This window comes from Thamnophis elegans, chromosome 10 (genome assembly GCF_009769535.1).
Source record: "Thamnophis elegans isolate rThaEle1 chromosome 10, rThaEle1.pri, whole genome shotgun sequence".
NCBI lineage: Eukaryota > Metazoa > Chordata > Lepidosauria > Squamata > Colubridae > Thamnophis > Thamnophis elegans.
In genome coordinates, this window is record NC_045550.1 from 37,437,554 (window position 1) to 37,455,364 (window position 17,811).

General features: G+C 36.7%; 1 protein-coding gene across 1 annotated transcript in view; it reads right to left on the reverse strand.

The window, feature by feature from the left end:
• EPHA4 (EPH receptor A4) overlaps positions 1 to 13,814 on the reverse strand; it is a 170,315-nt gene extending 156,501 nt beyond the window's left edge. Inside the window, 5 exon segments of the mRNA XM_032225561.1 lie at positions 5,732 to 5,785; positions 5,788 to 6,147; positions 6,150 to 6,393; positions 10,352 to 10,419; positions 13,698 to 13,814. Coding sequence (XP_032081452.1) covers positions 5,732 to 5,785; positions 5,788 to 6,147; positions 6,150 to 6,393; positions 10,352 to 10,419; positions 13,698 to 13,788 — 817 coding nt within the window. The 5' untranslated portion in view covers positions 13,789 to 13,814.
• Between the last annotated feature and the right edge of the window lie 3,997 nt (positions 13,815 to 17,811).

Sequence of the window (17,811 nt, forward strand, 5' to 3'; positions counted from 1 at the left end):
AGAATTTAAAAGAAGTATATAAGCATATGGGTAAGAAAGAGGAACCAGGAGGTGTATGATGTTGTCCATTATCATCGTTACTTCTTCTTTTAGTCCCTTGGAAGAAAAACGTCTCACTATTTCCATTCAATCTCTGAAATGAACCAACTCCTTCAGCATGTTTCTTTGTTGTTCTAAACCTCTGCTTAATTATGCCACATGGCCTGACACTCTGCAGTTTACTGCTCTGTGAAATTAACTTTGAATTAAACACTAATTGCACATCAAAATGCTTTGTTTGCATATTCAGGATGGGGAATCAATACTTTACTGTTATTTTATAGAAGACATCTAGAATGGATTTTGGTCCTGGTGTAATAGTGTTAATATGTATGACACAAAGAAATAGTCAATCTTTTTCCCTTTTTTAGTGAAACATGTATGCATAGCATTGTGGTTAATCAATAACAAACTTTCAACTGATGTGCTCCATGAAAGCTTGCTTGTTGCAGCCTACAGCAAGATTCGATCATGCCATAGCAGGCAAAGGATTATATGATGAACAGAGGACAGGGGGACAAGATAATATTATGAAATACTGTAGCTATGTTTTATTGTATTTTTTCTTAAACAATCACACAGATTTTTCTTTTACAAGCCACATAAAATTTTAATTGAGTTGATTCATATTAAATTTATGTCTGCTAAAGTCAGCACAATAGAAAACCGTCTTTTCTAAGGACTCAGCACATCACAATATCATATTAATTGTGCAATAATAAATCAGGATCTTATCACCTTTCCCGTCCCCTTTAACTCAGGTTGCTACTTTAATTTTCCAACCTTGGAAACTCAGGGGAAAGATCCCATCTAAAGTGCAAATGCTTCACTTCATAACCCAGCCATTCTATACAGTATATTGTTAGCAATTTTCCTTCACAAAGAGGTCCCAGACCTATTTTACATATATGTGGTGACAATCAAAGCACATTCTTACAGCTGAAGGCCTGAGCTGTAAAGAGAAATACTGTGCAAATATCACATCCCTATCTCTTAAACAAAGAACTTTAAACCCAAATGGAGTTCATTTGCATGAAATCCAAGACTTCAGCATCTACATAATAGACAGAAGGAGCTTCTCCTCCACTCTTTCCAAAGGAAGCGCTTATCTCCTTTGTGAAAGTGGGAAATGGGTGGGCTATTTTGCATGAGGATGTATACAAGATATGTAAATGAGGGATCTGCTGCATGCAGAAAGCAAACTGGCCAGACAGCTGACAATCCTCCATTCACAGGGGAAACTTCTCGGGCTTCCAATGGAGTAATGAGAATGGAACAAACATGTTTGCTTCCCAGGGTGGGAAGCTGATCCTGAATATTCATAAGTGACCATTTAGTCATGGAAGTGTTAATTATTTCCACCTCGAAGCTATGTGACCTCACCTGCTCCCAGAAAGTATATCAAAAAGAAATAATCAAATGGAATGAGAGCAGAATTTGATCCCACAAGTTAAAAGTCAACCAAGGAAAGGATAAAAGACAGACGGATTCAAAAGATACAAGAGTTGGCTTGAAATCTTCCTTTCTCACGTATTCTTGCAGCTACAATAAAGATCTGAGATCAGTGGGCCATTCTACCAAACACAGATAAATAACCCAGCAATTGCCAGGCTGTATTTCTCAGAATCTTGCCAAGCTTACAAATTAGAATAATATTTTTGTTTTATAAGCAAACTATAAACATTTCACATTTAATTCATACAAACCTGATAAGGCTAGCCACAATTTGCTACACATATTAAATGAGGAAAGAAAATAAACTGCAATTATTTCGGTGGTGAACATGAGGAAGAACGGGAAAATTGAACAAATGAACTGTATTATGTATGTCACAATTTATTTATAATTAATTAGTTTGCAAATGTTAAAAACCATGACTTCCCTCGCTATACAAACCTACCCAGTATCTGACACTATTTTACAATACAATCTTATTGTCAATTCAATAGAAAGCCTTACTAATTTAAAAGAACAGATATGAAAATACATTCAAATGCTGTGAATGCTTGAAAACATCTTGTTTAGAAATGAAAATGTACTTTTTATGGATACATACAGAGGTTGATCTGTAAAGTTGTATCATCTAAGGTTATGGATATCAAAAGAAAACAAAATTCAGATTTCTACAACACTAAAGTATGGGATTACATGTATCATATTTTTAAAATGTAATGAAAAAAGAAAATAAACCATAGTAATAATAACAAAATTCACTCTTCAGTTATAGCAATAGCAATAGCAGTAGACTTATATACCGCTTCATAGGCCTTTCAGGTCTCTCTAAGCGGTTTACAGAGAGTCAGCATATTGCCCCCAACAATCTGGGTCCTCATTTTACCCACCTCGGAAGGATGGAAGGCTGAGTCAACCCTGAGCCGGTGAGATTTGAACCGCTGACCTGCTGATCTAGCAGTAGCCTGCAGTGCTGCATTTAACCACTGCGCCACCTTGGCTCTTGTATTTGAAGTTATATTTGAAACTATTTAAAATCACAGAGATAAGTGGATTTATATGATTCAAGTAATTGAATCTTAAATATCCCATAATTAAAGACAAAAGTAGCAAAGAGAAGATGTCTGAAAACCATACTTTAAAGCTTCTAAGGGGTTTTTTTTACAATAAGTTTATATATATATATAAAACTAAGACTGTATTTAACACTGTAAGATACTAAATTATTGGAATGTTTATATATATCATAATAATGTACCTGGATTTTTATAGTGTAAAATTATTAAGCAAAACTGCTACTTTTAGTTTCACACAGAGCATGACAACAATTTCAGAGAGTTAGCATTTTCCTACTTGTTTAATTTATTTATTGCCTTTCCTATGTTTTCTTGAACTTCTATATTTTAATAAGGGAATTTGTTCAGTGTGTTTACTGATTTCTTCTTAGTTTGTATAACAAAATCATTGAAATGTCAATGATAAATTCTAATAAAGGGAATATGACCCACAGGCTGAATTTATCTTAAAACAGTAATTATCTTCACCTTGCAATAGATTTCAAGCTAAAGCAATGTTACGTTTCAGTAATATTTTCCCATTCATATTTTTTTTCTCTCAAAAGGTTTGGAAATCAAGTGCATTTTCCTCCTTTCTTCAATTTAAAACAAGAAATTCAGCCAACACAAAAGGGTTTTAAATAAAGGTGAAGTATGTAAAACAGTATGTATAAAATATTTCAGTAAATGGTCTTATATTATGGAGAAAATGAGTAACAAAAGACTTTCATGTCAGGAAATATTATTCAAGATCAAAAGGCTGAATGAACTTGGACCTATTTGGGAGCAAAATGCAGACATCATTGGATAAATATAAACTGTGTTTCCATTAAGTGTTATTTATTTTTACTCCCATCATTATCTAAATTAACATGTTTTTTTTTAGGAACAAATGTAGTTTGGTCTCCAATGGTCTATTTTTTTCAATAGATAAGTAGTATTATAGATTCAAATACTAGGAGCATCTTCTGCTTTATCACATGTCCATCAAACCTTTGTTTAGGTTTTAAAATCTTAATCAATCTTAACTCTGACCTAAGGATCACAGGGGAAGATGGATGAGGAAATGAATGACCTATGACCTTCTCTTGCATTTATATTGCCAAGTTTTAACACTGAAAAACAGTTTGAATAGACAGTTAACAAATACTGTAGACCCTTATGTCTGCCTTCCAATTTCATGACACATCTCTATGAAGTGAGAATGTGAGATATTTAATTCCTAATCATCTATTTGTGCCATACTTACAAGAAAATATTCTGGATTTAGAATCAATTTTGTTATTCAGCATTACTAAAATTTGGAGTTCAAAGCGTACACAAACTGGCACATATTTTCATGGAAATTGGGAGATGAAATTGTGTTGTTTATTGGTTTACATTCACTTCAGGGAAGTTTAATGAACCAATATTAACATGGAAGACACTCAAAGCAGAAAAACAGAATTGGATTTGATCTTTAGGGGGAATAATCCTATGAAGTATGCATGCAAGTGTTTTTTCTTTTTAAAGATAGTGAGTTGTTGTATTTACTAGGTTGTTTTCTTATTTTTGAAGGTTTTTATAAAAAAGTACTTTTTTTCTCCTCAAACTTCCAAAAACGGCTTCCTTTGTCAGCTGTTTAAATAATAAAGTGTGGATCACTGACTAAGGAGTGTTTTAGTTTTGCATCAATCAGGGTGAGCCAATATTGCATCAACACTGCCTTTGGGGAAATCTAATAGCCAATATTCTAATTTTATCCATCTGTTTGCCCATAATCAAACTCTATAAAAATTAAATTCCAAGAAAAGCAGAAACTAGTAAAAACAAAAATATGTTCCTACACATTAATTGTCTCATAATGTGATCACTTCAAGTATGATATTTGTGTATTGGCAACAATTTATTTGTACCAGGCATCCAAACATTTTGAATGATCCTTTCCTTTTCCAGAGAGAGAGAGAGAAATTATTTACTTTTCTGATGATGTCCTGTCATTATACTAACCATATTTCAGTTCTCACTCCAACAGCTCCTAATTAGAGTATCAAGAAGTTATACTCAATTGTTCTTCAATAAGCAAATAAATATCTGATTAATACATGATAGCAAAGGAAAATGTTTAGAAAAATGGTTTATTTCAGGCAATAATTAATTTCAAATTACCTATAAATCATTGTATGAACCTGTTTTAGATAGATGGGATAAAACTGCTATGGTATATTAATTTTACCAAATAAAATAGTGTGGTGTTTATTTTGTTCACTAACTAAAAAATGTGCTTTTTTAGCAAAATGCAATTAAAAAACATCAAACACAGTACCCTAAATCTTATGAAGCTATTATTTTAGGGGGGATTCATTAGAGACTGGTCTTGAACAGGTGGCTTACAGGGCAACCAAGTCCATAATCAGCTATAGTCTACTTATAAAATCATAATAATGTATAACTAAAAATCAAGAGAATCATAAAGGAGATTTAAAGCTCTTTTTCTTTCCTTTCCTTTAAAATAAGCTGCCTTTTATATGAAGGTTAATCCCTAATTCTGTGGAGGATAGGAAAAGGAGGGGAGAAACAGATGACTTCTTGCATTCTGACTAGTCTCCTAGCAAGTTCTTTTGTAAATGAAACAATGGAGACTTTTTGAGAAATAAAATATTTCACAAAAGCAGCCATGTCATCCATTCAGGGATTACTTATTGGAAGAATTCTCAAGTGAGACAGTAAAGAGTTATTTTGAAAGAACCTAAGAATTTTAAAACCAAAGTTTTATTTCTTATTACAAAAGTAAAAACAAAAATTTCTAGCCTTGTTGTTGTTGTTGTTGTTGTTGTTACTATTCCCTTGACATGATTCTTGTTATATTTAATTTTTCAAATGAGAAAAATAAGCACTTTCTCTTAAATGAAATAACATGAATGCATTACAAACATTTCAATGTGAGTGGCAAGATGCAACGTAGTTCTAATCTACCCTCTGATTGCTATATTTTTTGCCTTCTGCATCTTATGGTAGTGTCTTTGTTCTTTCAGAATGATGCATCTCTTAGCGTTGCCTCCTGGAAGTACTGAATTTCCTCATTAGACTACGCTGTCCCACTGCATTCCCACAGGGATTGCTAATTACTGGCTTTCTTCAATTTAGCCTCTTTTCTGATTCAATACGCCATCATTTAATGAACAGTACAACGCAACAAGGCCTACCTTGGCATTCTCCATTATGCTCTTCATACCCAGCATTGCACAGGCAGTTGCCAATGGTACCAGCCATTCACCATCTGCCCCACAGTACATTTTTGGCACATCCTTCTCTTCTGAGTTGTTGACACATGAACCACGAACCTCGACCAAAGAAGATGTATCAGCTCCTGTGATTGTGTCTGGAAACTGAGCCAGATTACGGACTGTCAGGGGGCATTTCTTGTAGAATACACGAACAGACACCAGGGCTATGCAAGCACCTACGTCCTGGAATGCCAGATAAAATCCTTTCTTGCTCAATGGACCCACATCACGTATCTCTGTGTTTAATTTCATAATCCTGTCGCCAATGTCTACCTGAGTAAAACTCTCATCAGCAGCAATGGTGTCAATCTTACCAAACTGGCTTTCTCGAATAAACGCTCCTTGTCATTGCTTGATTCATAATAGTACAGGTTAAAAGTCTCCTTGCAAGTTCCCATAACACCAGGAAGGCTGTTGCAGTCTCTTAGTGTGAACTTGATTTCAATATAAACCCTTTGAGCCCCTTCACGGGGAATCCAATCAGTCCGTAACCAGTTGTTCTGACTTGGTTCCATTACGTTGCAGACTTGATAAGTGCGGATTGGTGTATTTTTCTCATCCATAATGCTGACTTCCTCCCACTGTGAATAATCAGACAGATAGATATAATAAAATCATGTAAAATATGAAATTTGATGAAATTATGCAGGGCTTCTGCCACTCAATGGGCAGGCCTCAAATTATTAAATATATAGAAATGTTACTGGATAGTGGAACAATATTTTTAATCCACAACAAAGATTAAGATTTAGTTCTTTGGATTATATTAAATAACATATAATATGCACATATAATAAAATAAATAAAATAAAGATAAATAAAAATAAAGCTTCGGTGCTTAAAAGCTTTATTTTTTGTTCTGTGCACATCTTGGTTTATTTCAAAACGATCTATCTTCAGACAGACAGACAGCTTTCAAGCCAAGACAGTCTGTGTTCCTGAAGAACTTAAATAGGAACAAGGACACCACAGTTATGTCCCTTGTGTCTATTAATCTTTCGCTTTAACATTTGTGTAGTGACTATATACATACATCTACACAAACCTGTGCACTCAACCACACAAAAAAATGATTCTGAAGAGTTAATATGATCTTATTCCGTTTGCAGAGGTTCATTAAGAGTGAGAGAAAAGAACAATATCAGTCAAAAAGAGCTTTCAAAATATGATTATATTAGTCGTAGGATGCAGAAAAGTACTGTTGTGTCTATTTATTTATTTATTTATTTATTTATTTATTTATTTATTTATTTATTTGCAAAAGAAAAAAATAAATTGATTTTAGTTTTGCTGAATTCAGAATCAATGACATAGGAAAATGTATTTTTCCCCTCGCTTATAAAAAATTAATTAAATCCAATCCTTTTCAATGAAGCACGTGAACCTAAAACAATAGAATAGCATTATAAAATAGTTTTCAGAGGCTTCATCAGCAAGCAAAATAAATACACTTGTACCTGTGGATGTTATAAGATATAAGCTACTCTTCACTGTATTGTGTTCATAATCATTAAAGTTCATAGCCATTAAAGTGCTCTTGAGTTTAAATACAATGCTGGATAGCTGAAAACACTTTATAGAGCTGTGGCAGCTAACCCCCAGAGTCAAGATGATAATATTTGAGTTATTGTCTAGGGATACTTGAGAATTCAAGAAAAGGGAGAGAGACAGAGAGAGAGACACAGAAAGACACAGAGAGAGAAAGAATATCCACCATGTCAAACTGTGTCACGGATAATAGGGGAAACTGGAAAGCCATCTATCAATGTAAAATGCTAGTGCACAAAGTGAGCAACAAAGTTCTTTAATTTACAGCTGCCATGAAATGAGCATTGTGTTACAATTCTGCCCTTTATGATCCAATACCCTATAGTATGGGAGAGGGCAGGGACGGAAAAAGGAGAAGGAATAAAAATGGTCAATGGGATTTCCTTTTGCATGTTTACACAAAAGACAAGTCAAATTATAAGGCTGGCCCAAAGCCTATTGAATTCTGTGAAAAGAACACAGACCCTTTACTGCAAAATTCCTCATAGGATTTGGTCACGACTTCTTCCCTTCCTCAATAGAACTGCATTTTTCATTTAATATTTATATCATCAGTAAAGAGCCAAACATAAAACTGCACATTTCCACATGAAATAAATTATTGTGATAATTGATAAAGTGTGTGGTCAAAGATTAACTTTGTCCTCCTTTTCAGTTTTGTCAAACAGACTTCCTATGATTTAATAATCCAGGATAAAGCATTCCAGACCAACAGTTTCTTTTAACTCAAATTTTAAAATTAAACTATTAATTAAATGTACAGGCTAAAATATTTGTTCTTCAAGGACTGCCATGGACTCAGCAATAGACATATTCATTTCAGTTAAATCACCTATTTTTATCTCCAATCTCTCTTATTAATCTATAAAATATTTCACATTTCAGAAACAACCACTTCTTAAATGGTAACATGGGATTCTGCATCATACAGAAATCTCCTTAAAACGTAAGGAGGAATCAGAGTTTATCTTATGTTGGGGTATTTTTGAAAAAATATTTTTTAAAAAAAAATCTACCCAATGCTCTGAATGAAGCCTGCAGTATAGGAAACCATTAAATATTTTTCCAGCTTCCCTACAGGCAGATTTGAAAGCTGATAAGATCCCTTTAAGCTTTTTTTTACCACTATCATAGATAAGCTTTAATACAATTAGTAATATATGATCATGAAAACACTTCTCCCCATTGTTTTTATTTTAAAAAATGTGTATAGCTTATTATTATTATTATTATTATTATTATTATTATTATTATTATTATTATTAACATAGAATAACTATTTTCTTCAGCATTTTTATATTGCTTAAGTTATTTTCATTCAAAATTAAATATTTAAGCTATCAAAGAAATACTCCCTACATTGAAGACAGACTAATTTATTAACTTTTCCAGGGTACCAGACTAACTGGACTCCTGACTCTTACTGAGATGAAGCTATACTTTTCCCATTGTCAAAAGATGAGGGCAATTGGGCTGCAATCAGCAGTGAATATATGCTATCTACACCCAGTAGCTTGCCAATCATTTCCTCTTGCATGAAGAAAAGGAGGAGGGGTTCCAGGGACAGCGAGGCAGACCACAACTAACTGCAGTCAAGTTCAGGCATGGCAACAATGGGGACAGGACAATTGACTATTTTCCCATCAAAGGGCTGTTTCAATGCTTATGCATAATGCATCTCTAAATAAATAACCTCACATTCCTTCTTCCATAGAGATAGTTACATGCAAGCACACAGATACAAATGTACAAGGTACATTAAAGAATAATGTATTTTAGTAATCAAGAACTGCATCTGTGCCTATCATATATTTGATGGTGTTGAAAGCGTCTGATTTACCTTCAATTGGTATCATAGTTTGTCTTTATACAGTTAGAATAATATGTCTGTTTAATTTTAAAGAGCTTTATGGTCACTGGGAATATCATGCATCTTGTTTACTCCTGAAACTGTTGTCCTTATTAGCCCTGCTTCTGTAGCAAAAGAGAGCTGTGTTTCATTATTTAATAAAATATCTGATCCTATGATATGTAGAGTATTAATGGTTTCCAATAAATCCAGTAAAGAAATACTCTTGAGTTTCTTGGAACTATTCATATCAAGCCACATGCTATTTATTTAAAGTTTATTATATTTACATATATCTAAGCCATGATTCAAGTTTCTCTCTGTATCCATATCTACAAATGTCTTAATTATTTGATTTGCTAATAAATGACCAAACTCTTCTAATCTGCTTGTACAATGTTCTTATCACTTTACATAAAAAAATATGTATTTTGACAAAGAAAAAGAATATTTATAGCTAAATATTAAAATTTTTAAAAGGAATATTGAACATTCACCTTTCTATTGACTAGGAGATAAATTTGATTGTGGCTTCCCACTTTAGAATATTTTCCAATATGGCAATGAAAATTGGATGAGAATTTGTTTAAAGATACTTTATTAAACTATCAAATATTTTTTTCTGCTTACTTCCAATATAAAATGGAATAGAAATTGTGGGTTTTGTGCATCATTAAGAACAGTATTCATATAAATTATGAATAAAAATTATTACTATCATGAAATGATAAAAGATATGGTTTTACCCTTGATCAAAATGAAAAATAATAATTCATTTATTTTAAAAATGGTATTTATAAATGAGTTTTGAAGAAATATTTTGCATTTGTGTTAGAATTCACAAATACATATTCAGTTCCCTAAAAAGAATTGACTTAACAAGTTTGCTGACTTGCATCCAGTGAGTCTCCTCCTCCTGATTCTAAAATTATTGTTGCTTTTCTTTTTATAACACTCTTCCATGACAGAGTATCCCAAGTTTATACAAGGAAATAATACAGTTTCACCAACAAAATATAATACATATCTTAAAGGTTATAGAAATAAATTGACCTTTTGCACAATCAGTGAAGAAAAGTATCCTTAGAAATTTACTCATTATTTCAATTTTTTATTGATTAGATAAAATATTCTGAACTTACCCCTCCCTCTAAGGGGCTTGCTATCCAGCCAAGTTCACCTTGAACTGATCTGGAATCCAATAAGGTAACTGCAAAAGAAAAGCACACATCAAGTCCCAAGTAGTCACATTCAGATTATATTTCAAAAAGCATCATTAAATGATCTGCACAAGAAAAGAAAGATGCTACCCCAACAAAAAAAGTAAGTATCTTCCCAATAGTAATATAAGCAGGAACTTTTATTCTTATTTAGAATACTTATTTTTAAACATACATAGAAAAACACATATTGTGGATCTGATAATGATAATAATAATGAGACTTGACAGGTGAGTAAAAATGGCAAATCTAGTCTAAACATCTGGCTCACTGTGCAACCAATCATCATCCTCATCATCACCATCATCATCATCCTCAGTAAAATACTGTCTTGATGTGGTTTTTTAATATTATTAAACAACAACATCTGCCTAACTCAAGTTCATGGAAAGGACTTAATAGGTGGAAAAAATATCAAGATTAAATAACTGACTGTGTGACCAACTAAAAAGAACACAGAACTGAAGCATTTTCCATTTTTTCATTGAAATAACCAGAGAGAGAGGGAGGGAGGGAGGGGAGGGAGAGACCTGAGCTATTTATAACTAAAGCTAAGTCTATTTCAAATCCAGCATGATACCTAGTGACTTCATGAACACATCCATGTCATTTGCTTGGAAATAATATCAAATGGTTTACTCTTGGCTTCTTTTAATATATTTTTTACTTCGCAGTCTAATATACAGTTCTAAAATTACTAGTATTCTCCCATCCAAGTCCTGTCCAAGTATACCCTGCTTATTTTTAAGGCCATTTTTCACAGATTTTAATTTTAACCCACTCTGAATTTCCAAATGCACAATCCCATAAACTACTACAACATCCTCTAGCAGAAATCAATACAGTATTACAATGTTTACACTGCAGCCCACATAAAATAAGATGCCAAGCCTGTTTACACTATCCCAGTGACACATGTTGATTCTGTGGATGGGGTGTCACTTGCATTTAGGACTTCTTAATTCATGTCTCAAAGGTCATCTTCAATAAGGGTTAACACTTGCACCCAAATTGAATTGGTTTAGATTTTTTAAAAAAACAAAAACCTAAGATTAAAATGTTTTTGGCATATTCTCAATCTTTGAATGCTGTGTGTAATGTAATCCTGTATGTGTTTAATCAGAAAGCAGTGCAATATTGCTCACTGAGATTTCTTCTCACATAAATGTGTAAAGAAAGCACCTACTCATAATTCACCTTTATTACATGACTGCCTGAGACATTGCTACATGATGGATGGACTTCCCAAAAGGAAATAAAATGTTAATTTCACTAATTTTATACCAAGACTTGTTTACATCATTTTGCACTTCTCTTTATGAATTTTACACCTCATAAGAAAATGTCAGTGAATCCAGAAACAGCTTCAATAGATAACTTAATCTACTGTCACTATAGACAAGGAATGCAACATATTGTGTGGTCATTCCATCTTCTGGGTATTTAATGCCACTTGCAAGAAAAGCAGAATGATTTTAAAATATTTCTACATATAAGGTAAACAACAAAAAGTGGACCATGTTGTACATGAAACATTCCCCAACACTATATGGGGGGGGGGGATGTGCCTTATAGGAAACAAGAGAGAGAATCAAAATCTGAACAGCTTCAGCACTGCATTCTTATACCTCTAGAGGCTCCTGTTAAAAATGGAGCAAGAGTTGGGGGTGTGTTAAGAGTGAAAAATGCCTCCCCAGTGCAGATAACTTAAAAGATGCTGAGACGACTAATGAAATCTCAGCTGCTCAACATTCACCCCACCCCAATAAGTCTACAAAAACCTCAGATTCCGTATAAATCATACAAGAAGTTTTAAAGGTGACGTTTTAAAACAGGACCGATGGGTTATCCTATTTCAACAGCGCATTGTTCTGCTTAAGCCTCTTTGTGATTCGGGCACAGACGAGCTTTCCTTTCCTCAATACACGAAGAGCTATCAAACGGCTGATTGATAGCGAAGATGCTAGAAACCAAAGCAGAAAGGGGCTTGGGAAGGGGGGAATTACGGAGTGACGGGAGAAATCATCGGCAATGTATTCTGCAAAATCCTCAGCTTTCACGCTTTTAAGTTTGAGCAACTCACTGACGCTATTTGTCTTACGCGCCAAGTGATTTCCCAGGCAACTCATATCATAAAACCACCTTCAAGCTGAAGTTACAGGTATCTGACTCCCAGCGGCCGAAGCCGGAGGGAAATGAATAAGGACGTTTCACAGGGAAGGAGAGAAAGTGCGGGAACGCGCATAGCTACACGCGCGCACCCCCCTCCCACCCACTTTCCTGTCAAGCAGGTTCATGTCACCTCGACGCGCGTTAAGTCACCTCGATGCGCGCAATCGACTGAAGCCCGCGCTGCCGCGCGCGTTTGTGTGTAGGGACGCGCGTCCACGGTTATGTAAGATTTAGACTGGGGAGAAGGAAAGAAAAAAACCCAAACCCTGAATGGTTCTTTCTTTTTGCTTTAGCGCTGCCTTTCCAAGACATTAAATCAGTAAGAAAATATCCCCACGGCCGCAGCAAAGAAGGTGCTGAAGGAAGAATGCGGGCAGACGGAGAAGACCAGTCCCGTTTCGGAGAAAGGCTGCTTTGAACTTAAGGCGCCGGTCTGCTAGAATAAATTAAAAGCCTAACCAATCCACGGAACTCGCTTGCCTTGGCTGTTTAGCAAAGGAGGGTTTTTTTTTCCCTCAGGGAGCAAAAAGATCTAAAGCGGCGCGTTTGCACCAGACTCGCTGGCTGAAAACAGCTCGCCTAGAAAATCCAGGTCAAGCTCCCACGCGGGTTTCCGCCGCGCGCAAAGCTGTCACGTCTGCGGCAAATTCGGCTGCGAAAGGCGACTATCCAAGCCGACCGGCCGGTCACCAGGCTGCCGATCCCCAGACGACACTCTCCAAACTTTCGCCTCTCTCTCTCTCGAGAGAGAGAGAGCGTCCAAGGGCGGAGAGGAGCGAAGGCGAAGGGCGGGCTACCGGGGGCGCGGGGGGCGAAGCTTCTGAAAGAGCCCATTGCTCTCAGCTGGCTCTCCGCCACCAGCCTAAGTTTGCCGCGAGCTACCCGCGCGGCTGTCCGTCCTTTCTTTTGCAGGCGAGAGGTCGAACTTTAGATTGTCTGCCTGATCCAAGTTTTGCCCAGTGTTCGGTCCGCAGCAGCGGGTGCTGAAAGTGAGGAAGACCTCTCGCACCGACCCAGATCCCCCTGCCCCGTACAAGCCACACGAGCAAGAGGGGAAAGTCTCGGCTCGGCCCGGGACCCTTTTTCTCTCACTCACCTTCATTGGCCGGATATATCCGAGAACCGGTGACCCCCTCACAAATCCCAACGAGAAACGAAAAGACGGTGAAATATACAATCCCAGCCATGGTTTTTTGGTGCTAGCGCTGCTCTAGACTCCTCTATCCCAGTGGAATAAATGCTTAAATTGGGAGTGCAGCAGGCTGTAGACATTGCCAAGGAGGCGGGGGAGGAACCGTGACGTCTCGCCGTCCATCAACGCCATTCGCCTGTCAGGAAGGCAGCTTGAGAGAAAGGCCCTCCCAGACACGCCCTCTTCCCGAAACCACGCCCTCCATGCTCCAAGGGCCCCTCCTTCTCCTGGTTCTTCTCGTATTCAGAGCTTCCTCGAAAGGTGCAGAAGTGGTTGGCGGACGGTCTTCGCCTTTTTCTTGTTTTTCTCCTTCCTCAAGTGGGCATCGACTGTGCTACTTTCTTGCATCCTAGCTTGGCTCAAGCTTTTCTAGTATTCTTATATCCACTTACCTGCGAGCAGATCGCACTGAACTCATTTGGGTTTCCTTCTAAGAGGACGCCTCTCTCGAATTTCTCCCCTGAAATTCCTGGACTAACGAAGGATATCTTGAATTATACCCAGCAGGGAAACGACAAGAACTGTCAGAACTGAAATCGCTGCTCTCCCCCCTCCCCGAATTAGGGAAAGAAATTTTCATAAAAATAACAAAACGCGAGTTTATTAAATTGAGGTTTACTGTAATCATGTCCTTATTTTTCCCCCCTGAATGGCATGCATTACAGAACAGGAAGATTGCAGGATAATTTCGCTAGAGACGCCTGCATTGTGTGCGAACGTTTCACGAGAACTGAAGCAGACTAGACTGTGCTCTAGTTTTCAGGGAAACGGCTTGATAAAAAAAAAAGATCCTTCAGGAAATAAGAGGAATGAAAATTTATAGAAAAAGCAATGAGGAGGATTTCATGCCTTTAGATTTTTAAGGAACTTCCTGTCTGGTCCAGCCAATTCTAACCGCTTTTAAAGGTGGTCGTTCGTAAGAAACATCCACGATCGACCCGTGTTTTTTTTCTCGCCTAATCCAACTGAAATAAATAAGGCATTCACAGGAATTCGTGGTTTAGAAGGTCGTCCCCAAAACCAGGGGAGAACTTTTCGTAAATAGGACAATGGCAACAAGAAACAAGCCGCATTTCGAAAATATCCTTTTTGTGTATGTTTGATTATGTCTCGGGGAGAAAAATGCGAAACGGTGACCTGGTCCTTTACGCCAAAGCTTCCCATCCTGGCAGCTCCACTCGGAGGGCATTCCTCCGAGATCACCATATCCGTCTGCTAATAGCTGACTTTTTTTGTTGTTGTTTTAATATAAGCCGGACGGCGAGCAATTTCCTTCCACTAGGGACGCTTAGTTCTTAGAGAGCAACTACTTTATGACTCGGTCCCCGAGGTCTTTTACGCGCACCAGCAGCTTTCATCAGTAAGCACGTGTCCGGCGAAGATCAACGTTGCAAGCAACCTGGTCTCTTTTCAAGAACACCTTTATTCGCTTGCTTGCTTTGTCCTCGAGCACATAGGGAAAGTGGACGTCCCTTTTCTCGGCTGTGCATTTAAGGGATGGACCCATAAACCCAAAAAAGGCGGGGGGGGGAGAGGGAAGGATTCTCAAAGCCTTTCCATTCCCCACAGTTGCGTGATTCCTCCGTAAAGCAACAGCGCCACCACGTGGGTTGCGGCTGAGCGAAGAAGAGGCCAGCGAAGTTGGCAATATGGCAGGGTATGATGACCCTGAGCTTTCTCCCCGTTTCTTGTCCCCCTAAATGGAATATGTTTCAAATGTATATGTTACCAAAATTAAATCGAGGGATATTTGTGAAAACATTAAAAAAAGTAACTATCTGGGCTGTGGCCCAAAACGTGAAAAATCTGAATTAATTAGCTCAATTACAAAGCACTGTATAAACTTTCACATCTCGACAAACTCTTAATCTGACAAGATGATTAAAATACAAGGGAGGAAGAGGAAACAAAAAAAAAGTGGTGGGTGTTAGAGGCTTACAACTGAAGGTTACATTCTTAAGAAAAATGCAAATTGAGGATGGTGATAAATTGCTTCACAAAGTTTCCCAAGCCTTGTTAAAAAGAAGAAACATGCAAATAATTGCTGGATCCCCATTAAAATCTAACTGATTTATGCCTCTACACTCTTAAGGCTCTGTTCTCTTCTATTTAACTGGACTTACCTTTGATAGGAGACTTAAGATACATTGAAAATCAAAATAGAACTGCAAAGACAAAAGGAATCCAACGTTTAAAATTTCAATTCAAAGTTTAAAATTTAAGTCAGAAAAGAATCCATTAGAGTTTTTCCCTCAGCAGTTCCCAGAGAAGCTCTACCACATTTGTGAAGTATGACATCCACTGCTCTAAATTGTTTTTTGTTTTGTTTCTGTTTATCTAAGGTGAGTTTCTATGATTAGAAGTGGAAGATCCAGAAATAAAGAAGATTCACCTTGTGGTCTTTCTATATCCCCAGAAGAAACAAACAAGCCAATTGGTTGTATAAAATCCTTTATTAAAAAAAATAGTTGATTTGCTGATGGCAATTGGCAGAGGTGTGGTTGAAAAACAACCCTAAATATGAAAACGTAGGACAGGTTAGTGATGATTTGACTCTATAATTGCTATTATTAGATTTAGTAACATCTGCCATGCCATACATGTTTACATTTGCTAGTCCTCTGCAGCACACTTTAAATTACTCTTGCATTTTGTCCATATATCTTCACTATCTACAGATCTCATACATTTCCAGTATGGTATGTGAATTTGTTGCTTTCAGAGAAACCAGTCAATAATTGACTGGAGAACAATTCAGTGTCCCAGCTGAATGTAAACTACTAGCCAATCAATGCTCATTTTTCTGTTTGAAACCGCCCACCAGACTCTCCAGTGGGTTAAAAGCAGTCTTTTTTTTCACAAAATAGGCACAAATGCTTCTCGCACATTACTAAACAAAATGATCCATTCATATTTCACATCAGCTTGGGTAAAATGTTCTAATAATTTGTAAAACACTCTTTCTATTATTATCAATTATCAATTGCAAAACATTGTATTCTCCAGGAGAGTTCTCTCATTTCTCCTAATTGCTGTATATGTTTGTCCACAAGCTTGTGTAAACAATGCATTACGAACTCTAGAGGAACAGATTATGTGGGCTGAAGTTAAATACTCAGATTCATTATTTTAGGAGATTTTAACAAAGCCAACTTAAGGAAAGAGCTACCAAAATATTTTCAGCATGTCAATTGTCTCGTGAGAGGGAAGAATACTTTAGACCATTGCTACACAACATTAAAGATGCTTATCGGTCTTTACCATGAGCAGCTGTGGGACCTTCTGGTCATTGCATGATTCACCTTGTACCTGCTTACAGACAAAGACTTAAAACCATGAAACCAACAATTAAATCAGTGAGAACTTGGATTGAGGAGGCAACGCTAAAGCTACAGGTTTGCCTGTAGCTGCACTGGTTGGAATGTTTTTGAAGATACTCTGTAGGCTTGGATGAACTCACAGATACTGTAGCATCATATGTCAGTTTTCGTGAAGACTTATGTGTGCCAACCAGACACCTGCGAAGGTACAGTAACAATAAATCTTGGTTCACAGCTAAACTTAAGCAGCTACATCATTCCAAAGAGGAAGCCTACAGAAAAGGTGATAATCAGGCCTGAAACGTATTAACAAGGGAGATCAGAGCAGCAAAAAGAAGCTACTCTGAAAAGCTAAGGAATCAGTTCTGAACAAATGAACAGTAGACATGTGGAAAACTCTTTTAAAATATCGCCTGTTACAGCAAACCACCTTCCCATGCTGAAGGAAATCAGCAACTGGCAGATGACCTGAATGTATTTTACTGTAGGTTTAAACTACTATTGCTATCCATCTGCACAATCCCCATCTCAGACACACCAACAACAGTCTCCTACAACTGATTCCATTCCATTGGGCCCACCATCTCTGGTGATTACAGAAAATGGGTACAAGGTCTATTTTACAGACAAAAGTCAGGAAAAGCACCAGGCGCAGACAAGATAACGCCTTCTTGCTTAAAAGCTTATGCTGATGAACT